The 24,374-nt window shown below is 41.3% G+C and overlaps 1 protein-coding gene across 1 annotated transcript in view; it reads left to right on the forward strand.

Annotated features, from left to right (window-relative positions):
* Positions 1 to 23,893, forward strand: part of hecw1a (HECT, C2 and WW domain containing E3 ubiquitin protein ligase 1a) — a 79,727-nt gene extending 55,834 nt beyond the window's left edge. Inside the window, exons 12-29 of the mRNA XM_030756604.1 lie at positions 1,222 to 1,375; positions 2,042 to 2,145; positions 2,685 to 2,791; positions 3,129 to 3,314; positions 4,804 to 4,938; positions 6,725 to 6,839; positions 6,962 to 7,058; positions 8,053 to 8,136; positions 8,227 to 8,333; positions 13,007 to 13,121; positions 13,663 to 13,776; positions 15,226 to 15,378; positions 17,740 to 17,838; positions 18,031 to 18,160; positions 20,037 to 20,183; positions 20,362 to 20,476; positions 21,426 to 21,624; positions 23,531 to 23,893. Coding sequence (XP_030612464.1) covers positions 1,222 to 1,375; positions 2,042 to 2,145; positions 2,685 to 2,791; positions 3,129 to 3,314; positions 4,804 to 4,938; positions 6,725 to 6,839; positions 6,962 to 7,058; positions 8,053 to 8,136; positions 8,227 to 8,333; positions 13,007 to 13,121; positions 13,663 to 13,776; positions 15,226 to 15,378; positions 17,740 to 17,838; positions 18,031 to 18,160; positions 20,037 to 20,183; positions 20,362 to 20,476; positions 21,426 to 21,624; positions 23,531 to 23,642 — 2,273 coding nt within the window. The 3' untranslated portion in view covers positions 23,643 to 23,893. The remainder of the gene's footprint in view (positions 1 to 1,221; positions 1,376 to 2,041; positions 2,146 to 2,684; positions 2,792 to 3,128; positions 3,315 to 4,803; positions 4,939 to 6,724; positions 6,840 to 6,961; positions 7,059 to 8,052; positions 8,137 to 8,226; positions 8,334 to 13,006; positions 13,122 to 13,662; positions 13,777 to 15,225; positions 15,379 to 17,739; positions 17,839 to 18,030; positions 18,161 to 20,036; positions 20,184 to 20,361; positions 20,477 to 21,425; positions 21,625 to 23,530) is intronic.
* The last annotated feature ends 481 nt before the right edge of the window (positions 23,894 to 24,374 follow it).

Genomic DNA, 24,374 nt, shown 5'->3' on the forward strand with positions numbered 1-24,374 from the left:
TGTCACCACTGCCAGCTGGTATAGTTTTCTTAGGATTAAAAGCCTTACCTTTACTCCTCCAAACATATATTAAAACTTTCTTCCAAAAGGCTTTTCCTTTGTCCATGTGGTCAGCTACAAACTTTAGTGAAGCTTGATGATGTTGGCTTTGTATTTAGGCTTTCTTTCATGGACAGAATCATCTCAGTCAATAATGATGTAAAACGTTTACAGTGTCACTGAATGTTCAGGCAGCTTTTATTCTTGTCTTGGTGGTTTCTTGGTTGTATTTGACCACATTAAAACAAGCTTATCTTATCTGAGACAGTTTGGATCTCTGTGTGTGGTTGCATTTCCCAATAACTTGTACACTTGTTTGCGATGATGATTTTGGAACATGCAGTTCTTATGAAACGGCTATGAGAGACATTCCTGATTGTTTAAAATCTCCGGCGCTCTTTCTCAGAACTGCACAGAGCTTCTGGTATGTTTCATTTTACCGTGTGCTGGTCAGTCCTATGAGTACAGTCAAAAAACCCTTTATCTGTTTCCACAGAGAAGGTACCAGCTGCAGTCAGTTATGATCACTAACATGGTATTTATTGTTAAATGATGCTCAAATTTAGTGGTTCTGGCTTTGACAATGCCATTCTGGAAGCATTATTTTGACCTGAATACATCCAACACAAGCTCAAACTCGTGCGTCAAATTCTTGAGTTGTTCACTGTTAAGAATGTATGTTGTTCAATTATTCAGCTTCAGAAAGAGAGCAGTTTGCTTTCTAATTGGGCCTTTCTGATTAAAGGCCCAATTAGTGGCCAAAATTTGACATCCATGAATGTATGTAAACTTTCAGCTAGAGCTGTATTGTATTAAATTAAACGTGCAAACATGAGTAAACGGCAGCTGGTTTTCTGTTACAAATGTATTTTGTGACTTCTGGTTTTGTGTCTCTAGTAGATTTTCCACGCTCCGGTTGCCTAGGTAACCCATATCAGCAGTATCCTTTGCGCTCTCTGGCAGTCGCTTCAATCGCTTGCATCGAAATTCAACTTGGGATCCGCCCTCTTTGTGTCGCCAGCAGTTATTTTGCCGGTTGTTGCTTGAAATCACAGAATGTCATTGACTTTCTTTGGTCCCCGGTCGCCGTGTCACTGTGAATCACTTCATGTGTGGACACCGCTTTAGAGTTGTACTGTTGCCAATAACTTGCAATGCTCTTGCCCCTCTCTGTCACCACAGACTGGGAAGCTCGTATTGACAGCCACGGCAGAGTTTTCTACGTGGACCATGTCAACCGGACTACAACCTGGCAGAGGCCGAGCCATGCCAGCAAGTGTAACCATGGCATCCCTCGCTCAGGGTCCACGCAGCAGATGGAGCAGCTCAACAGAAGGTCAGAATGGGAATACAGAGAGAGTGTAAGACTGTATCAGTTCTGTCAGACCACTTTAGTGAAAATAAGATTGTTTTAACTGCAGTGATTTAAATTTGGTGGTATGGCTCTGTTCTGGGACCTCCCCCTTCTATGCAGTAAGCTGCAAGAATCCAGAGAAAGGAGTTAGCATCGAAGCATTGTTTATTTAATAACTACATCAGTCAGAAATCTCTTAAAATATTTGTAGTAAAGATATATTAACGCAGAAATATAGTGGAACTGGAAGTGAGCAAGTTAAATACAATTTGCAGCCAAACCATAGCATTCATAGCAGGTGGAGTTGCCCAGATGACATCAAATGTTTTCTGAGTTTCCTTTTCGTACATGAGTTTCTGCAAATAGAAGTACAAGCTTAATTTAGGAAACTATTAAATACATATGAATACACATACCAAACTACTAATTCCCACAGTACAGTAAATGATATATTGTATCATCTGAATAAAAAAGTTAAATTATCACTTTGAACAGAAATGTGCGGTAGTGGTTATTAGTCTCAGCCACTGCAGTGAGGTAAAGTAGTATGGAGTTAGGGTGACATCTGGTGCCTGGAAAAGGAACTCAAAGCAGGACATTTAGTACATGAGACAAAACTGCAATTCTCTGCTGCTGTGGATCATGCAGGTACCAGAACATCCAGAGGACCATGGCCACAGAAGAGAGTGGAGGGAGTCAGAGGATGGAGCGGAGCAGCAGCACTGACACTGATCCTGACTCTGCTCAGACAGGTGCAGCACTGACACCTCTCATATTTTACAGTCACAGCATTCATACCAACTTCAACAGATCAAAGTTTCCTGATGTGTTGGATTGTGTTTGAGGGTTATTGAGTATCGTCCTGTCTCTTTGTCAGTGTTACTTCAGGTTCTATTTTCTAGAGCAATGCTTTTGTTATGTTATGGAGTCACATTAAATATGTATACATTAACAATAGTACATAACACCGCAGTCAAATATCTTGTTGTATTAGCAACAGTTTGAAAATAGTCATGTAAGAGGTGTTCTGATGTCAAGACAGAGCCCTGGCACTGCTATTCTATTTCATCTCCAGTTGACATACCAGCAGTTTAATGATCTATTAAATCCTTTATACACTAATATTTTACATGAAAACTGAGATGGTTAAAACAGCTATCATATCAAAACTCTCTCTATCTGATGATCATGGGCATCAACAACACAAAAGCACTTCTTTTGTTTTACTCATTGTACTCATTATAAATGAAAATCAGACGAGCTCTCTAACTAACCTGTTACCTGTTTGCAGGCCCCACCTCTCCTGTCAATCAGCAGAAGATCAGCCATCTCCTCCAGTCACCTGCTATCAAGTTCATCACACACCCAGAATTTTTTACTATGTTGCACAGCAACTATGTGAGTAATACATACAAACAGGCACTGCAGGACCATGCTGCTCTAAAAAACCCGCCACATTATTAAATAATAATATATACCATGAAAGAATAATTCTGTGAAATAATGCGGAATTAATTAATTTTTTAAAATGCTTTTTTGGGCTTTTTCATTCTGTCAGAGACACAGATATCCTGCTGTATCATATGTGATCGCGCAGTGTATTGCAGAATCCCCATATCGTTATACCATTCTTATCCAGGGTGAAATGATGTGACATTATCATATCATGAGCTAACTCTGTGAGTCCCACACCTGATTTTTTTTTTGTAACTATAATTGATGATTGTGACCATAGGCAGCGTACCGGATGTTCACTAGCAGCAGCTGTGTGAAGCACATGATCCTAAAGGTGCGCCGTGATGCCAGAAACTTTGAGCGCTACCAACATAACAGGGACCTCGTGGTCTTCCTCAACAAGTTTGCAGATACCCAGATGGAGCTGCCGAGGGGCTGGGAAATCAAAACCGACCCCCAGGGCAAGGTAGGACAACTCGCACACACATCTAGTGAGATGGATTTAAGTTCTGCCAGTATGGGTCATATCAAGGAAATGGGTAGTTTTAGGGACTCTTGGAACTGTACATGCCATGTACTTTTTATGGGCCAATGGACTAGGTCTTATAGTTCTTATATAGCACTTTTCTACTCTAGCTGAGCACTCAAAGTGCTTTATACAACACATTTGCATTCACACAAGCACTGTTTCTACTTTAAAGTGCTCTCTATATAACATTCACACTCCGACAGTTGCGTTGCAGAGCAACTTTGGGTTCAGTATCTTGTCCAAGGAATCGACCCACCAACCTTCCGATTAGCAGATGACCTGCTCTTCCTCTCGAGCCACCACAGCCACTCACAATAGTGACAGAGTTCAGAAGGACCTTCATGAGAACTGTTGTGTTTCTATCTGGTTCCCACAGGGACAGGCACCTGCTGGTCTTTGAAGGATCATGGGGGAATCTCACAACAGTGAAATAGAACAGCGTAAAGGTCCCTTCATATCAACCGATGATGATGGGGAGCGGGTGGATAGAGTTTACATAAAGACTTTGAACAGGCACAGGAAAAATAACAGTACAGACAGGGGCAGGGCCAGCATAACACAAATTTTGAACAAAACACTCAACTCAGTATTCAGCGCAGTGCGTGGCCAGACGTGTGCATACACTCATCACAGGCATGAATGTCATGTTAACTTTTAACCCTTTAACACTGGGCGATCGCCACCAATACACCTGTTACCTAACATTACTTGCCATGAACAGCTGATTAGTACCGAGTGTATCACGTCAGATCAAACCTAATTTGATTTACCATAATTACATGACCATTTGTCCTAATGGAAAAAAATTAAATAGTTCCAATGACCAGACACTTTTATTAGCCATCGACCGGCTTCTGGCTTAATTCTGACTACATATTTGACCACTCTTCTAGGCAGACTTGGTAGAGTTTATTTAAATTGGTTGGTCTCCTGGCACAGAGCCAGCTTTTAAGCATAGTATACAAATTTTCCATAGGGTTGAGGTCAGGGCTTTGGGAAGGTCAGTCCATAAGCTCAGTGTTAGCCTGCTTTATCCATTCCAGGACCCAGTTTTGATGTGTGTTTGGGATCATTGCCCTGTTGAAGCACCCAGTTGTGTCCAAGTTTAAACCATGTCAATAGTTCTGTAGTTCAAAATTCGTAATAGGCACTGATAACAGACTGACTGCCATGTTGCCATTTTATGTCTGACAAATCAAAGTTGCTTTCAAGACAGCAACGACTCTTGTCCTCTTCTTTGAAGCAACAATTTAAAAGGCAGCAAAACCACAAGTTCATTGCATGCAGCTGCAGTACTTGTGAACTGAATGTATTCAGTTCAGTTGCATTGTGTGTGTGTGTGTGTGTGTGTGTGTGTGTGTGTGTGTGTGTGTGTGTGTGTGTGGGTGTGTGTGTGTATACAAACAAACTTTTTTTTGTCTCTTAGTCTTTCTTTGTAGATCACAACAGCCGAGCCACGACCTTCATCGACCCTCGGATACCTCTGCAGAACGGCCGGCTGCCCGGCCACCTCGCCCACAAACAACACCTGCAGAGACTACGCAGCTACAGCGCTGGGGAGGTACTCTAACACATCTACACTCAGATTAAAAATACTCCGACAGTTACGAGTTACTTTTCAATCACATGCAGTTCCCTTCCTGAAACACTGCTCGGAATTCTGCACCCTTCTAAATCTGGAAGCTTAAAAAAAGGAAATATAGGACATGCTGCATTTTCAACGTTTCATAGAGTATATTTTTATATATATTTTTTCCTTTATATATGTTTTGTTTTCCCTTTGAATTTTTGTAATCTGCATTGCTAAGAAACACATCTGACTCCATCGACACCTTCAGGACACTCAGCTTTATCAAAGTCTTCCTTTTTAATTATTTTCTCTATATGATGTTTGCAAATTTGTAAAAACCAACGAAAGCTTTTTGGGGATATTCACCCCTAAATCCTTCACTGAATCTGAATCCCTTCACTTCATTTTGAGTTTGGATTTGGTTCAAATCATCAGATTATTGGAACATTTTCTGCTCAATCAGCTCGCATTTGTATAAAAATGTTATGACCCAAAGTTTGAACATATATAATGTTTGCTGTTTTAGCTTCATATATCAATGGCTATTTTTTTATTTTTTTTTCATATTGAAATCTCAGGTCATGTTTGAATATGAATATCAAATATAGTCGATTACTCCCTCAAAGTCCAATATTTGAGCACAAAAAAAAAAAACTTCACATTATAAAAGTTTTTTAATGATAATTTCTGAATGATTTATAATTATATTTCACAATAATGCAAAAGGAAAAATTTAGATTATTCTTAACATGAAATTTTTGGTCACAAAAATTCATGAAACAGAGCCACATATTAGTATGACTAATATTGTCTTTGGATTATGAATCCTGTTTGATTTCTGGCTATAATTGAAGTAAAAAGCTGACAGTTCTGCTTCAGAACACTGACTGCTTTATAATTAGAGCAGTCCAGTTTATCCCACCCATCCTTTGGTATCACTGTAATGACCGTTTCCTCTGGGAGGGGGGAGCGTCACTGATCTGAAGGGAGTTAGTTAAATAAACGGAGAGGCGTTAGCTGTTGTTAAAAGTTTTATACTGTTCTACCCTGTATCCATCTGATCCTGGAGATTTACTGCGTTTAAGCTTTTTACAGTTCTTCAGTTTCAATATTGCCAATAACTTTTCACTTTATGATTCAGAAATTTTAGGAAGGTTAAGTGTGTCTAATAGAGATTTTGACTCCTGTTCTCCCTTACGGTGTTTTCAGGAATAAAGATTTCTGTCATAGTATTTGTGAGTTTCCTGGGTTTTAAGTTGTATTTCCTTTGTTGTTGAATTTTTCATTTTGTGTGTTATTCTCTCCATTTGGTGTTTCTGTAATTCATATGCCAAATGTTTCGCTGATTTATTACCTATGTCATAACACTTTTGTTCCAAAAAGGTTTCTTCTGAATTTCTAAAAAATATTGATCATTTATTTGATTCTTTGTTTTATTAAGCTTTTGGGTGATCAGATTGTGTGCTGTCCCACACTGTTAGGGGTGACGCTTCACTATTGTCATTATTGGAAAGTTTTAAGTGAACCTAAACCTGAAGGATTATGAGATTAAAAGTAATGCATTCAACACAGCTTATGGATGGATGCCATGAATTGAAACCTTGTGTCTAACTCACATAGTTAGCATACGCTTCCAAATTTCTTTAATACATAAAGTCTGATCTTCTCTTGCTGAGTCTAGGCCGGGGATGAATTAAAAATGGTCATGAGTAAAACCTTCATTTGAACAGCAGCGGTCTGTCACTGAGCAGTGAGCCTTATGTGGTTGGTGTTTCAGGCCTCAGATGTGTCCAGGAATCGGGGGGCTGCTTTGATGGCCAGGCCAGGAAACAGCCTGGTAGCTGCTATACGCAGTCAGCATCATGCTGACTCACAGCAACTCAGCGCTCCATGTAAGCGTAATATTGCTTTAAAGCCACAGCAGTGACACAAGGAACGTTGTTCACATTCTTACAGAACCTCCTGATGATTAAGGTCTTTGACTGTGTTTATGTCTGACTGCTTCTATCACCAGCTTACAATGATAAGATAGTGGCATTTCTTCGACAGCCAAACGTATTTGACTTGTTGCAGGAGCGACAGCCCAGCCTGAGTAGGAACCATGCACTGAGGTAGGCGTCTTTAATTGTGAACACAGTGAAGGAGTTTCACAAAAATGTTTGTTTGTTTTGTGTGTCCTGCTATAAAAAAAAATCAGTTTCCTTAAACACAATTGAAATTTTCAAAAGGACATTAAATGCTGATAAACTAACTATGAGGAAAAAAACTATTAGTAGCCTACTGTACATGGCTATGCCATAACTCCACCATGTTTGACAGATGGTGTGGTGTGCATTGCATCATGAGCTGTTTCTCTCCTTCTCCACTTTTTTTATTCATCATTATTGGTTTCATCTGTCCAATTATTTTTTCCCATTAATGAGTAGGCTCATTTAGATGTTTTCCAGTCCAATCCTTATGGACCTAACTGTATACACCTCCTCATCCATCTGTGTTTTTATATCTGCAGTGTAAATTCACACTGAATAAATAGATTTTTTTTAATTAAAAAATGTATGTAATTGTGTAGAAGCAAAGATAACCACAAACTGGAAAATGTTTGAAACCATCCATCTTCTTAGTTATCTAGCCAACGGAGCAGGAATGGTATTAGTCTCTTGGCTCGGTCTTTCTAATGGTTCTTCAGAAGTCCTGCAGAGACCGCCCACGTCCAGCATCTGAGTAGCATTCATCAGTCAGGCCTTCATTTTAGTGCAACAAGACAGAAGCCACTCTAACAGATACATGAAAACCTTCTTGGAGTTCGCCTGCACTGGAGACTCTGAAAGCATGAACAAAATTAATTCTAAACCATTTTTCCGTACTAGGCAGGCAGCACTCAACATCCACTCGTTACATTCTTACAGCAAAGGCATGGTGGAGGGAGCATTGTGCTGTGAGGGTGTGACTCTGCAGCAGGAACAGAAAGACTGGTCAGAACTGAATGCAGTCAAATACAGAAAAGAAAAAAAACGCTCCACAGTGTTCAAAGCTCGTAGAGACTCCTTTAAGATGCTTCCAAAGGGTTTCACAAATCACAAATTAGTTTTCCTCTTGATTGTTCAGGGAGAAGATCCACTACATCAGGACTGAAGGTAATCAGGGAGTGGAGAAGCTATCATGTGATGCTGACCTGGTCATCCTATTAAGGTGAAGAACTTTGCTGGCTTCAGCTTCAAACCCAGTATCTAATTTCACACCACTAATCCAAGCATTTCTTCTCTCCTTTGTTTCCTGCAGTTTATTTGAAGAGGAAATCATGTCTTGCGTTCCCCCTCACCCCATCCACCACAACCTCAGCTTCTCTCCTCGCTGTTCACCCGCCTCCTCGCCACAGAACTCTCCGGGTAGGACTTAATGGAATCATTGTTGTTATACTGGGATCTTTTCTTTAAATCTGCTGCTTTAAATATTCTACATTCCTCATTGGTTCCCTTTCAGATTCTCAATGCTCAGTTCCCATTTGCAAATGTTCATTTGTAAAGCTTTTACAGTGGCATGGTCTACTGTATATCACAGTTATTCTGCACATGGCTGCTGTGGTCTTTTATATCAGTAGGTTTTTGAAAGCATGCAGAAACTTAGGAGATGGGACTGGGAGGGTGGTGGTGTGTGTGTGTGTGTGTGGGGGGGGGTTAGTGAAAAAAATTAATCCAAATATTAAGCCAAGTCTTTCGTTAGCTAGTACTTTAAAAACATGTTTTTTTATTCAATTTGGGTGCTAAATGCAAACAAAACAGGACAATGGTTGTGTTTTGTTTTTTTTCTTTCAGTTTTCATGCTGCTGTGAACCATTTCACAACCCAGACATATTTGACCCTTACACCAATAAGAGAAAGAGCCTATCAGTTATATTTCTCTATCTGAAATGCCTGGCATGAATCTGTGTTTATTTGCATCTTTGCTTAGACTTTGTATTTTGTCACACTGTTTGTAAACTTTGTAGTGTTTATACTGGACAGAGGATGATGAATATGGAGCTGCCAGGCAGGAGGAAAAGAAGTGGAAAGTTTGATTGTCATTATCACAGTAAAGAAACATGTTTCCCTGTCCCTGTCCATGTTGAGGGTGAGGTTGTTTTCTTCACACCATGACACCAGACTGGCGAACCCCCCCCCCCCCCCCCCCCCCCCCCCCTCCTCTAGGCAGCTTCGTCCCCGTCAGTGATGCGTCTGCAAACTTTAGGATAATGCTATCCTTGTGGTAGGTGGCACAGTCGTGGGTGAACAGGGTGTAGAGGATAGGGCTGAGGACGCCTCCCTGTGGAGTGTCTATGTTAGTAATAATAGTGGTTGAAGTTTTGTTACCGATCCTGATAGTCAGCCAATCACACGGAGTGGGGTGCAGGCCAAATGTAGACAGTTTATGAGTGAGTTTGTGGGGAATGACCATTTAAAGGTGGAACTGTAGTCAACAAAGAGCTGAAGAGACATAGGAGTATTTATTCTTTATTATCCAAGTAGTGCACTGGGAATAACATCCGGATGTTGGCTGGTCCTGTTGCCTTATTGGGGTTGATCTTCCTCAGTGCTTTATGTATCTGACCTAATGAGACCGTTAGGTTTTCCAGCAGTATAAGATTTATTGCCAAGACTCATTGTTACAACAAATTAATAATTGACCAATTACAAATTTCCTTAATTTTTTAATTTGTTGGTGCATCACTCATGCAGACTACATGCAGATAAAAAATATTGCACTTATGTACTGTTCAGTGGACAGGTAGCTGGGACACACAATAGTAGTAGTCATCCTGGATTATGGTGTGGGCAGGATTTTGCTTCTGTGTTTGTGTGTGTGTGTGTGTGTTCATGTTATCTACCTGCCATCTGAAGACACCATGTGTACAAAAAACACACAAAAATTGTTTAGAGACACAGAGAATGAAATGTGGAGCACATCACAGTGGATACAATCGACACTCACCCACAGTGAAAACTCATAACAGCACTGCTGTATGACAGAACCTGTTATTCTATGCAAGAGTGCACTAATCTTATCTTAATGAGCTCCAGCAGACCTCTAACAGGCCTCAACTGTGTTTTTGTGTGTATTTAGGGGTGTGCATGTCATTGATGGGAGGTTCTATAAAGGGAAACTGGGTCACAGCAGGGAATCCTGGTTTGTAATTGTGCTTCATTCATTATTTGTGCTACTAACTTTGTGGAAACATGACCTGCAAAATAACACTGTGGCCTAAGCTGAAGCTTTTCTTATCCATCATCCTCACTGTTAAGACTATTCTTCACAGCCCACTGACCCTGGAAATATCCTGCAGCCTTTAAGGGAGATATTTGCCACTGCAAAGTCATGACACTGTTGAGGAACTGTTTTTGCCATATTTATTTGGATTCCATGTTGTAAAGGAATTTTTGCCATCACTTGATAATTTCAGTAGCAAGATTGGATGGAGGAGGGAAAGGGGTGTGGAATGACTACAGACAAGGAAGATAAGGATAATAAAGACTGTTTACTTCAATCAGATGCCCTCATTAACATCTGAAGTAAACACAGAAATCTACGCGAGAAACTCTCCTTCACAATAAAACAGGAAGTAAACTGAAAGCAGGACCAAGAATAAACTCACAGGCAAAAGAAAACAGAACAAAAAAGCAAAAAACTACAGATTACAAACAGAAGCCATAAATTATTTTTAGCCAGTATGTTACCAGCATGGCAATAATAATAATAATGTCAAAATTCAAACCTTGTCCCAAATTGTGTGAAAAAAGCATTTGCGCTTATGTCTGTCTTACACCAAGTAAGCTGGTGTTTAGCAGGTGTTATCAGGCACTGAGTACAAGATCAGGATCAAGTGTTGGGTTTTTGTGACTCTAAGACCAGTCTGGATGATATTCAGTAGGTGTGACTATTTACTTATTTAGTTATTACTGTATCAGAATCAGAATCAGAATCAGAAGGTTTTTATTGCCATATGGGTGAACAGGTTCACAGCATTAGGAAATTGCTGCGGTACTTCGTGCTTACAGAAAAAAAACAAATAAGTATAAAAACTATAAGACAATATACAAGTATACAAATTGCAAATATACAGAGATATTAGAGCTATAACTATAGCACAATATTACAAAATTACAAAATATACAGTGCAGAGACTAATTAAAAGATAGAAGAATGTAGACTATATTCCACTAATATGTACATCAGTGCAGTCAGACAGGTGCATAGACATAGGGTCATCAGCGTTTGTGGAGGGTGGTGGTAACAGTCTTAGGGTAATTGTTCATGAGTCCAACAGCAGAGGGGAAGAAACTGTTCTTATGGCGGGAGGTTCTGGTCCGTATGGACCGTAGCCTCCTGCCTGAGGGGAGAGGGTCAAAAAGTCTGTGCCCAGGGTGAGAGTGGTCGGCTGTGATCCGACCTGCACGCCCCAGTGTCCTGGAGGTGTACAGGTCCTGGAGAGATGGGAGGTTACAGCCAATCACCTTCTCAGCAGAGTGCACAACGCGCTGTAGTCTCTGTTTGTCCCTAGTGGTGGCTCCAGCGTACCACACAGTGATGGAGGAGGTGAGGATGGACTCAATGATGGCAGTATAGAACTGCACCATGGTCCTTGCTGGCAAGTTGAATTTCTTCAACTGCCGCAGGAAGTACATCCTCTGCTGGGCCTTTTTGATGACAGAGGTGATGGTGGGCTCCCACTTGAGGTCCTGGGTGATGGTAGTTCCCAGGAAGCGAGAGAGTCCACTGTGGTGATGGGGGTGTCAGTCAGGATGATGGAGGGTAGAGGGGCTGTGTGCTTCCTAAAGTCCACTATAATCTCCACTGTCTTCTGGGCGTTCAGTACCAGGTTATTGTGGCTGCACCAGGACGCCAGACGTTTGACCTCCATCCTGTAGGCCGACTCGTCCCCGTCTGAGATGAGTCCGATGAGAGTCATGTCGTCTGCAAACTTAATAAGCTTGACAGACTGGTGGTCAGAGGTGCAGCAGTTGGTATACAGGGAGAAGAGCAGAGGAGAGAGGACACAGCCCTGAGGAGTGCCGGTGCTGATGGTCCGGGAGTCCGAGACATTCTTCCCCAGCCTCACGTGCTGCTTCCTGTTCATCAGGAAGTCAATGATCCACCTGCAGATGGGATCTGGCACGTTCATCTGGGACAGCTTGTCTTGGAGGAGATCAGGGATGATGGTGTTGAAGGCAGAGCTGAAGTCCACAAACAGGATCCTGGCGTAGGTTCCCTGGGAGTCCAGATGCTGTAGGATGAAGTGCAGAGTCAGGTTGATGGCGTCGTCCACAGACCTGTTGGCTCTGTAGGCAAACTGCAGGGGGTCCAGAAGTATAAAGTAGATTCTAGTGGTTAACAGCTCATAAGACTAGTGAGCTGCTTTTTCTGAATAGTGAGATATGAGATGAACTCAAGACTCAGGAATTAAACCAATTGGACCAATCAGAGGACATGATTTCCCAGATTCCCACAGGCTATCAGTAACTTAATCCTGATTAAAAAAAAAAAAAAGTCAAATATAGTAATTATATATCGCAAACAGCTATTAGTGTGTTTTTTTTAAATACTCAATAAACACAGTACTTGTTCTTTGTAGCATCCATGTGTTTCATTTTTTATTTAACGTTCATTTGTCGATCGATCATTGATTGATCAAACTGTCTTTTTCACTATAGACCTGGTCAATAAAGCGTACCATTATAATGTTATGAAATTATTAAATTGTGAATGACAAAAAAAGACGGGGAAAAATTAAGTCAAATAGATCAAATAAAGAATATATTGTCTATTGATTCAACTACATTCCCAGCTTCCCAGCTCATCCAGGAGCACAAACGAACTGGGTTCAAAGATGATTAAAGTTAAATCAGAGATGTTTTATTTGGTATCCCTTTGAAAAATGTTTGCCTTAAGGGGTTTCATAAACTGTATGGTTGTTTGTCTCTTTACCTGTATGGTGATTACCTCCATATAGTTGGCCAAATGTAAACGTACCTGCAGTGTGACTGATTGGTGGAGTAATGTAACCTGTGTTCTGCATGTGTATGTGCAGGCTTGCAGAGGGCCAGAGCTCCAGCTCCTTACCGCAGAGACTTTGAAGCCAAACTGCGAAACTTCTACAGGAAGTTAGAAGCTAAAGGTTACGCGCAGGGGCCAGGAAAGATCAAGTAAGACTGGGTGCAAACGGAGCAACTCACTGTAACGTGTTTGATACCCCTCAGACATAATATTTTTGTATTGTATCAATGTAGTTCCTGATACTATGATTATACTCTTATTTCAGATATGTTTGCATATAATTATTATTGCCTCTACAGTATTTTTAACATCTGTCCAAAGAAACATTTGTTCTCTGCTGATAGCCAGTGGAGACAGGGTCATAGCTATCAGCTAGGACAGTGGTGAGGTCCACTTTTTTTAATTGTGGTTTTCAGTAATCAAACCAATCACTGAACACTCCCTTAGACACAATACTTACTTTGCACGCTTCTGTTATTGTAGACATGTGTCAGTATAGCTCATCAGTGTCACTGTAGCTGGGACACTGGTGAGGTCATCTTTTTTTTTTTATGTGGTTTTCAGTAATCAGAGTAATTTTTTTTTAACGTAATTAATTTTCTGCATTAGTTCAGAAAAATTGAATGTGTGATGTAAAAATAAAAAGTTATTGGGGTTTTTACTGTATTTTATCTCTCCTGCTTGTTGTAGGTTGTTGATCAGGAGAGAACATCTACTGGAAGGAACCTTCAACCAAGTGATGGCATATTCACGCAAAGAGCTGCAGAGGAATAAACTATATGTCACCTTCCTGGGGGAGGAGGGGTAAGGCAAATACACACAAACCATCGATGTAACACACTACAGAGCTTACAGTACTGCTCACATATACTTTAGAAGCTCCAAAGCGTGTCACTGAATCTGTGTGTAATACAAACTGAACACTGGACGTGTACTCACCCACACAAACCATATGCATGCAACTACAATGCACAAGAGATGAATCCTCTAAGCATGATAATACAGCCATACTATATGTGCTGTCATCCAGAAACATGACCGCAAAGTGTACCAAACTGAAGAGACATTTCAGTTTCACGTGCTCCACGAGCTCACACTGTTACTGCACTGCACGTCTCATCAGTTAGAATTCACCATAGAAAATGCTGAATTCTGACACCATGTGATCAAGTTATTAATCAGTGATAGCCTCTCAACCTTTCTCAGCTTCATAGCTCTGGCAGCAGTGGTGTCTTTGCTCCGTCACTGCAGAAACTGAACTAATGATATCCAGGTTATTTATGGCAGCGTGGGCTCTGCTGTAACTCCCATGACTTATATGCTGTATTGAATTATTTATGGGTTTCCCTGCTTCATTTTTTAAAGAATTTGTCATTTTACACCTTTAACTAGAAGGGTACTCAGTAGAGCGCATGCCTCGCCCTTCCCAAATTTTTTATATGCTGATACTATGCTGCAATAGACACCACCCAATATTGTCATACTCAGTCAGGTTCAGCTATATTTTGGTGTTAGTTGTATGTCACTAGCTTTATTTCTTACTCTACAGGGGTGAATTATTTTTTGGGCCATTAGATCCAGAATCCTCCTTCATTCATCAACAAACTTTGATGTATGACAGAACTTATGGCCATGTTGCACCCTAATTCTTTTTAGAGGATTCTGACTTATCCTCATAAGGTTAGACACACATATGTGAATATTGACCCTATCTCACAATGATAAAGAATCCTTTTAAAATCTGGATCACCACCACAATTTAAACAATTGATCCTTGTACCACCCCAACAACTCCAGTTATCCTGCTAACAGACAGAGAGCCCAGCGACTGAAAACATAACCTCCCTCCACCTGTCAGCGGGTGAGGTAATCTTACTGGAGGAAAACAGGAAGGGGACAGTAGGCCAGTATCATGCAGCATATAACCAGTCAGGTACTGATTGGAGATTTTCACTCTTACACTGTTAATACATTAGCCTTTTACAAATTTCTTTATGTGGCCATCTGCTTCACAAACAGCACACTGAGTGAAGTAAGCTGAACTGCCCAGACGCTCAGACAGAAGAGGGCTTTTAATAAGCAAGTTTTAAATAGACTAATAATACAGACTGATATTCATATTATTCATATTTTGTTGACAGTGGACTAATTAAGCATTTCTTTTCACTTTTTAGTAGGCCAAAATTAGCCTATATTATCAGTTTGAGTTGAAAAATAAACTAAATATAAAAATGTTGCATTTTGTCTCTACAGGTTAGATTACAGTGGTCCATCCAGAGAGTTCTTCTTCCTCTTGTCTCAGGAGCTGTTTAATCCATACTATGGTCTGTTTGAATACTCAGCCAATGATACCTACACCGTTCAGATCAGCCCCATGTCAGCGTTTGTTGAGAACCATCTGGAATGGTAAGCTGTTTAATACTTACTAACTGATTCAAACCCTCTTTCGTAAATAGAGTGCTTAAAAAAATTAAAGGAACACTTTTTAATCAGAGTATAGCATCAAGTCAGTTCAACTTTTGGGAACTTGATCTGGTGAGTTAAGTAGTAGAGGGGGGTGTTAATCAGTTTCAGCTACTTTGGTGTTAATTAATTATAGCAGGTGCATTAATAACAGGGCAGCAATGAGACAATCTCCAAAACAGGAGTGGTTCTACAGGTGGAGGCCACTGATATTTTTCCCTCCTCATCTTTTTCTGACTGTTTTTTTTCACTAGTTTTGCATTTGACTATGGTCAGTATCACTACTGCTAGCATGAGGCCATACCTGGACCCTACAGAGCTCACACAGGTAGTCCAAATCCTCCAGGATGGCACATCAATGCATGCAATTGCCAGAAGGTTTGCTGTGTCTCCCAGCACAGTCTCAAGAGCATGGAAGAGATTCCAGGAGACAAGCAGTTACTCTAGGAGAGCTGGACAGGGCCGTAGAAGGTCCTTAACCCATCAGCAGGACTCGTATCTGCTCCTCTGTGCAAGAAGGAACAGGATGAACACTGCCAGAGCTACAAAATGACCTCCAGCAGCCACTGGTGGGAATGTCTCCGACCAAACAATCAGAAACAGACTTCATGTGAGTGGCCTGAAGTCTTAGACCTCTTAAAAGTCTCCTCCAGTGGGCCCGGCACTCACCATGGAGCCAGATTGGCCAGGCTGGCATTTGCCATAGAATTCCAGAATTGGCAGGTTCACTACTGGTGCCCTGTGCTTTTCACAGGTGAGAGCGGGTTCACCCTGAATCATATGTGACAGACAAGGAAGGGTCTGTAGAAGCTGTCAAGCGCATTGGTGGTGCGTTAGAGCGTCAGTGATGGTCTGAGGAGGCACATCCATGATGGGATGCACAGACCTGTACAGGCAAGGCAATGGCACACTGACTGCCATTATGTATTAGGTGCAGTGGGTCCTGGGTTCCTCCTGGTGCACGACAATGCCCGACCTCATGTGTGCGAGAGTATGCAGGCAATTCCTGGAGGGTGAAGGAATTGACACCATTACCTGACCCCCACGCTTGCCTGACCTAAATCCAATAAAACACCTCTGGGACATCACATTTTGGTTCCTCCAACGCTGCCAGGGTGCCCCTCAGACTGTCCAGGAGTTCAGTGATGCCCTGGTGTAGATCTGGGAGGAGATTCATTAGGAGCATGCCCAGATAATGTCAGGCAAGCACGTTGAACCACACAAACTACTGAGTACCATTTTGAATTGCTGCTATGAAATTTCAGAAAAATGGACGAGCCTGCTGCATCATTTTTTCACTTTGATGTTCAGAGTGAGTTTGAATTCAGCCCTCGTGAATGCCATAACTTTTCAATTCTGTCCACATTTTTCAGTGTAGACTAACAGCATGACATGAAATAATATGTGAAGAGCTGTCACTGAAAGTATCATTAAAGCATCATGCTATGATTTCAGAGTTCTGTTTCTTGATTGTTAATGGTAGAGAAACAATTCTCAGTCCATGATACAAAGATTTAAAACTGCAGCGTCAGGTTGGGTGTACTCTGTCCTAATGAAGAGGATAAAGAAGTTACAGGTAACATATTGGACTGAGTGAACTGAGGAGAGATTACAAAGACTCAGGGAACTCCTAAAGTTCAAGTTGATAAGTATCATTTCTAGTCTCTTAAAACAAACTTTAGGAAGAGCGTTCATTCATTTATGTTCTTGACATTCCCTGCGGTTGTTTGACAATGAACATCTGCCATAGTTGTCTTGTTTAACATGCACTTTTTATGAAAACACAGGCATCATCAGCATCCTTCTTTGCTTATCCTTGCTTTGAGGGCTGCACATGATATTAGGGATACACTGGCAAATTAAAATTAAAAAAAAAACATCATGCACAGGGGAATTAAGGTAGGGGGAACTATTCAAATATATTCAAGAACTGGTGTTTTGGACATTATTTACTCTAAATCTTGTGAGGTTTACAGAAATCACTGTGTTCCCAAATCATTAAGTACTGCCCAATTAGCAAAGCCCGTCTTTGTGGCCTTAGGAGACTTGGGTTGCCTTGAAATTATAATCAGTTAAATAGCAGCAGGGAAAGAAAGTTGTTGTCAGCCAATTTTAAATCACTAAATAAGCTAACATATCTTTGGACTGTGGGTGGCAACCCACCAGGCACAAAGAGAACATGCAGACTCCACACAGAAAGGTCCCAGGTGATAAGGAGAACCCAGAACCTTCTTGCCTTACGGTGATAGTGCACCACTAAACCAATGTGCTTCTAAAGCAAATGTTCTCTTTGTGTGTCTCCAGGTTCCGTTTCAGTGGTCGCATTCTGGGCCTGGCTCTGATCCATCAGTATCTGCTGGATGCTTTCTTCACCAGGCCCTTCTACAAGGCCCTGCTCAGACTGTCAGTACACACACACACACACACACACCTGCTACATGTTTCATGTGTCATTCACTTTCACGGGTTAATATTCAGTTGAAACGATTAGAACTGATGCCTGTTATTGAAGAACATTCAGAATCATTTGGAAGGAAGTGGAGTGTGGCAGGATCTGTTGTAAGGTTCTATGTTTGACCTTTGTGTCTGTCTCAGGTCAACGGACCTGTCTGATCTGGAGTATCTGGACGAGGAGTTTCACCAGTCGCTGCAGTGGATGAAAGACAACGACATCACTGACATCCTGGACCTCACATTCACTGTCAACGAGGAGGTGTTCGGCCAGGTCAGCACGCGTCACTGTGGATGGAAGAAGCTACGCTGTAAAATATGACTTACAATTCAATTGAAAAGGAAGCCTTAGAATTTTAGATGAAGACAGAAAATTTATGTTGTCTGCCCTTCAGTTTGGCTGATTTACATTTGTGAATTTATAACCTGTTTAGAGAGTTGATTGTTTAAACATCTATTTTAGCAGGTACTTCATTACGTAGAAGTATTCAGTCCCAACTCTTGGGCACTTCTAGCTGCTGCAACTTGTAGCGCATATTTACTTCAGATGGCTTTACCTTGGCCTCCAGGCACACTGTCATGAATCTTGGATTTTTGACCAGAACATGTCCTTCACTGTGCAAACTAATATGTAGGACTGCCTTCATTCATTTATGCAATATTGTTAAAATTAGAAACATTCTGTCTCAGACTGATGCTGAAATCTAGTTCATGTGTGTATTACTTCTAGGCTGGACTATTATAACTCATTATTATCAGGTCACTCTGAAAGTTCCCTGAAAAGCCTTCAGCTGATCCACAACACTGCAGCGAGAGTACTGACAGGTGCTAGAAAGAGCTTCTCACTGAACTGGCTTCACTGGCTCCCTGCTAAATTCAGAATTAAATTTAAAATCCTTATTCTCACATACAAGGTGAATAATCAGACCCCAGTATATCTTAAAGACCCACTTTGCTCTCAGATTGCTGGCTTGCTTCACAGTAGCGGCTGTGCCTCAGCAGGTAGAGCAGGTCTTCTACTAATCGGAAGGTTGGTGGTTCGATCCCTTGCTGCTCCAGTCTGCATCCAAAGAATCCTTGGACGAGGTAGTGAACCTAGAGTTGCTCCTGATGTGCTCATTGGACTGTGATTGAATGTTAAATCAAAAGCACTTAGATGTCGAAAAGCCAGTCAGGTTCTTCCCCCCCCAAACTCGCTCATCCATGTCTTTATGGATTTTCCTTTGTACACTGGTGTGCAGTCATGTTGAAACAGGAAGGGGCCACCCCTATACTGGGAGCATGAAATTATCCAAAATATTTTGGGATGCTGAAGCATCACTGAAACAAAGAGGCGGAGCCCAGCTCTTGAAAAACACCCACACACCAAAATCCCCCCCCCCCGCCCCCCTCACCAAACTTTACACTTGGTACAATGCAGTACCGTTTTCCTGGTAACCACCAAAGTCAGACTCATACATCAGATTGCCTGATGGAGAAGCGTGATTCGTCACTCCAGAGAACACATTGCCACTGCACCTGACACTTTTCAATGTGCTTGGTGATGTAAGGCTTGGATGCAGCTGCTTGGCCTTGGAAACCCATTCCATGAAGCTCTCTACACACTGCTCTTGAGCTGATCTGAAGGTCACGTGAAGTTTGGAGGTCTGTAGCGATTGACTCTGCAGAAAGTTGGTGATCTCTGCGCACTATGTGCCACAGCGTCTGCTGACCCTGCTCTGTGATTTTACATGGCCTACCATTTCGTGGCTGAGTTACTGTCATTCCCACTTTGTTATAATCCCACTCTGCATGCCTAAGTGTTTGATTTATGCACCTATGGGCATGGAAGTGATTGAAACGCCTGAATTCAATGATTTGGATGGGTGAGTGAAATCCTTTGGGAGTATAGTGTATGCACCCCATTAAGATTTAGCAAGACCTGGTAATTATGTGCTTCCAGGGGATTTATGCAACCTAAAGATTCGAATGCTAGGAGGCTGAGGGGTAGCACTGGCGGCTGACAGTATTTTTGCTCTCCTGTTGTGGCCACAATGTCGCCGCGGTCTCTGTTTCCCACCCTGACGGAATCTTCCTAAAGGGATTAATAAAGTTTAATCTAATCTAAGTCTAATCTAATTGCCTCTTTACACTCCTAACTGTGATGCTAGGTGACAGAACGGGAGCTAAAGTCGGGTGGTGCCAACCTCCAAGTAACTGAGAAGAACAAGAAGGATTATATAGAGCGAATGGCCAAGTGGAGGGTGGAGAGAGGAGTAGTGCAACAGACAGAGGCGCTGGTCAGAGGTTTCTATGAGGTAAACAACACACTAACAGTTCTCATATGGTTGAAGTGGACTCTTTTCCATCTTTTTTCCGCTGTTTAAAATATTTGACTGAGCAAAGAGTTTTAACTGAGCTCAGTGTGTTGTTCAGTGGATTGTGTGAGGTTTTGATCCACAGTGAGTGTGTTACCTTTTGTTCCTTCCTCTCCAGGTAGTGGACTCCAGGCTGGTGTCAGTATTTGATGCACGGGAGCTGGAGCTGGTCATCGCTGGGACAGTAGAGATCGACCTCAGTGACTGGAGAAACAACACGGAGTATAGAGGAGGTGTGTGTTAGACTGCAACCAAAACTCCTCACATGTTTTTCCAAAGATATTTTGTTGAAATATTGAGTCTTTAAACTCGTATTTGCATTGTTCTCTCCAGCTCCATGTTTTTTCTTTAATGCTACTAACTTCTACAATTCCCACTTGATATGATTCCCAAAATAATCCACTTTAATAATCCTCATCAATTCATCCTCTGTCTGTATCAAGCTGGTTCAGCTCCCACCCCCTCACATTAAGACAACTTTTTTCTGATTGGCTGCCCCTCGTAAACTAAAGATTTGAACAGCAGGTGTGTGGGGTTTCTGTGCGCACACACTGAGCACATGAGTGTTTAGAGTGGCTTTGCCTCACATGGATTATGTGTTCATACACTCACATCATTATTTTTGAACCTGGACCATGTTAAATATGAGCAGCCACTCTTGTAACAGCCAAGAAATCACAAGTAGTGCACTCATTAGAGCGCGTACCTATTTTCTATGAACCAGTACTACACTGCAATAGATACCTCTCAGTCGGGTCATACTCAGTCAGGGTCAGCATAGTTTGGTTTTATTTCTTACTCCACAGGAGTGAATCATTTTTGACCCTGTCGTTTTCAGCATTCTGGATCTAACGATGCAGAATTCTCTTTCCATCATGAACAAATTTGACTATATGACAGAATTTGGGGTCGTATTGCAGGATTGTCAGGATTCTGACTTCCATCCTCATAAGGTTAGATACAAATATGCAAATATTGTCCCTATCCCACAATGATAAAGAATCATTTTACAAAATTCTCTGAATAATCCTGGTAACAGACAGACAGACCAACACAACCAAAAACACAACCTCCCACCACCAATCAGTGGACGAGGTAAAAATGTTATAATTAAAAAGCATAATGTATTTATAGCAGGACTGATCAAAGTCTGTACATAAAATGTGATGTCACACACACTAGGTTACCATGATGGCCACATAGTGATGCGCTGGTTTTGGGCCGCAGTGGAACGCTTCAACAATGAGCAACGCCTCCGTCTGCTGCAGTTTGTCACGGGAACGTCCAGCGTTCCTTATGAAGGCTTTGCCGCCTTGCGGGGTTCCAACGGCCTCCGGCGCTTCTGCATCGAGAAGTGGGGCAAGGTCACATCGCTGCCCAGGTATCTAAATCTCTTGCGCCCTCATATCCTGGTCCTTACAGGCAGTAAAGAACAGGGTTCAAGTAGAATAAGCTCATCCTGGCTGTCAGACGCAGCACAGCACTCTGAAAAGCTGAAGTTTAGTTTGTCCACAGTATTTTGTGTTTACAGCACCGTCTGGAGATGAAAATACTCTCCAACTGATGGAACGTACTGAAACTGGTTTAGTTTCAGACCTTTATGTTTATGGTCTGTTTCTGTATGTTTATATCTTCAGTAGAAGTCAGTGGGCTTAGATCTAAAATGCAACCACAGGGCTGGGAAGCCATTTATAACAGGATATCCCAAAAATATGTCCACCAGTCTCAACTGAACTTGCATAGCTTATAGTTGTCAGAATACAAATGCTAGTAGGAAATGTGTAGGCTGAAGCTTTTTTAATAAATCTACAGTGTTTCCTAACTGTATTCCATCAGGAAACCCTTTTACTCTGTTTTCCTAGTAGAAAGACCAAATAAAAACAGAAGATTTGAAATACTTAATAAAATAAAAAAAAATAATAAATTCAGGTTAGTCATCAGTTCCATCAGTCCCACAGATTTTTTGAGTTCTGTGTTGAGAGGGCTTCTCTTTAGCCCTGAATATAAGATATGCAGTACAAATGTGTTGACATTGAGCATTACGATGCACAAACTCAGCAGAGAGGCTTATTTGGCTATCCCACTCCTGCAGTGCAGCTAGATGAGAAATTGTTCTCTGACCTTGGAGTTAATATGATAAGCAGCAGTTAAAAAGTGAGCGTGCTCAGCAGGAACGGAGCAGGACTCAGGTTTCACTGCAGAGCCGGGAAAGGCGCCAGCGTTTGGCACTTTGGCTGAAGCACTCTTCTGTTGTTGCTCCTCATTTCTGTTAAAACGACTTCTGGAATAGGTCACCTTAGTGGTATTTGCAGTGAAAGTACACAGAACCTTTGGTGCAGGGGAACCTTCTTTCAAGGAACCAAAAGGTTCCCCTGCACCCTTGGTTGTCTGTGTTTGTACTACATCTAAAGAGATGTATAGAAAAGTGATGACTGTTTGTTTCTATATGTTATTTTTGTATGCACATACACCGACTACACATCTCACTGCTCCAGAGGAGTTATTATATCAGCCAACAGTTCCATTATTGGCTGATAGTCTATTATATTAATTAATGCAATCCAACTTTGGGCAGTCCAGCAGGTGGCGGTAATGCAGTAGACATTCTTCAAAAGGCCCATGTCTTGTATGTGGCTGTGAATGTTGATGGCAGTGCCTCGTTCTTATACAGACAAGTGATCAGACATGAAGCTGATACGTAGATTACTAATCAAGCATACGTTTAAATGTTAACTTGTTGTTACCCCCCCAGTGTCCGGGGCTTCTGACCCTGCAGACAGCACCACATCTCTCTGTGAGCCTTTGATGTAGAAAATAAAGTGTGTTGGTTTTGTCTGAGTACACTTGCGTGTTACCACTTGACTGGAGCAATGTGTAACCGTGTTCTGCATGGGTGTACGGATTTTAGCCTGCAAGTGCCTTACGTTTCAGCAGCATTTCAATTAAACTGAAGGATGTTATTGTTTCAAATGACTTCATAATTCACAAATAATATTGGGAGAGACAAAGTTTAACCTTGTCCATTAAACTGGGCTCACTTTAGACTGTTTTCTGACTTTTATGTTAGTCTGAACTGAAAGTGAGGCTAATGAGTTTGCTCTGTGAGTCTATGATTCTGGCACTGTGCCAAAATTGTGGCATTTAGTGCTTCATGGAGGAAACAAACAGGACTAATAAATCTAAGTATCAGCTGCCCCTCCCGGCTCTATTTATGGAACATAATTGTTAAAGAACATAAGACACAAGCTCTGTTCTCCTTAAAATGTCTCTTTCTCTCTTTTTCTCAGGGCTCACACCTGCTTTAACCGCCTCGACCTCCCTCCATACCCTTCATACACCATGCTGTATGAGAAATTGCTGATTGCTGTGGAGGAAACCAGCACATTTGGTCTGGAGTGAGACAGACAAATCAAACACTGCACCTCTCTGTGCAACACTGGCTGGGCCAAAATGTGGAAAGAGTGCAGCTGAACCTGTCTTAAAGATCCCTGAATTGTACTGGAAATGGTTTTGATTATTTTGGATATACAGTGTGTGTGTGTGTGTGTGTGTGTGTCGCTGTTACGGTTCTGTGTGTCAGTCTCTCCCTGAGCTATGAGGATCTTTATGATGGCACTTACGGCGCCACAGCAGTTATTTTTCTAAAAATCGTTAGGACTGGAGAATATGAAACAACAACAGAGGATTTTTTAACTGAAATATTGATCAGTCTATGCATACCTGAAGACTGGGTATGATAAATCCAATCAAGATCATTTGTTGCATGTACCAAAATTCTTCCGACAATGAAAATACTTTCCACAATTAAAGTATTTATACTAAATACAGCAACAAATGAAGAGTAATGTACAGAAATGAGAAGACTAATAATAATAACACTAAAAGCAGTAATTTTACATATGACAATAATAACAGCAATGTGCTTGAGGATGTCTTGGAATTTATCTTTAATAGAAAGAAAATATTTAAATAACTTAATAATTGTCAAAAATCTACTGTATTCCTAATGCAGCAAAAAAAATCATAAAGAGAAATGAAATGAAAGGATTAAAACCATTCACAGAAATAAGAATTATTAGTTACATTACTCAGAAAAAGATTACAGACATTTCAAACTTTGATTCAAAAATG

The sequence above is a fragment of the Archocentrus centrarchus genome, chromosome 20, assembly GCF_007364275.1.
Source record: "Archocentrus centrarchus isolate MPI-CPG fArcCen1 chromosome 20, fArcCen1, whole genome shotgun sequence".
Classification (NCBI taxonomy): domain Eukaryota; kingdom Metazoa; phylum Chordata; class Actinopteri; order Cichliformes; family Cichlidae; genus Archocentrus; species Archocentrus centrarchus.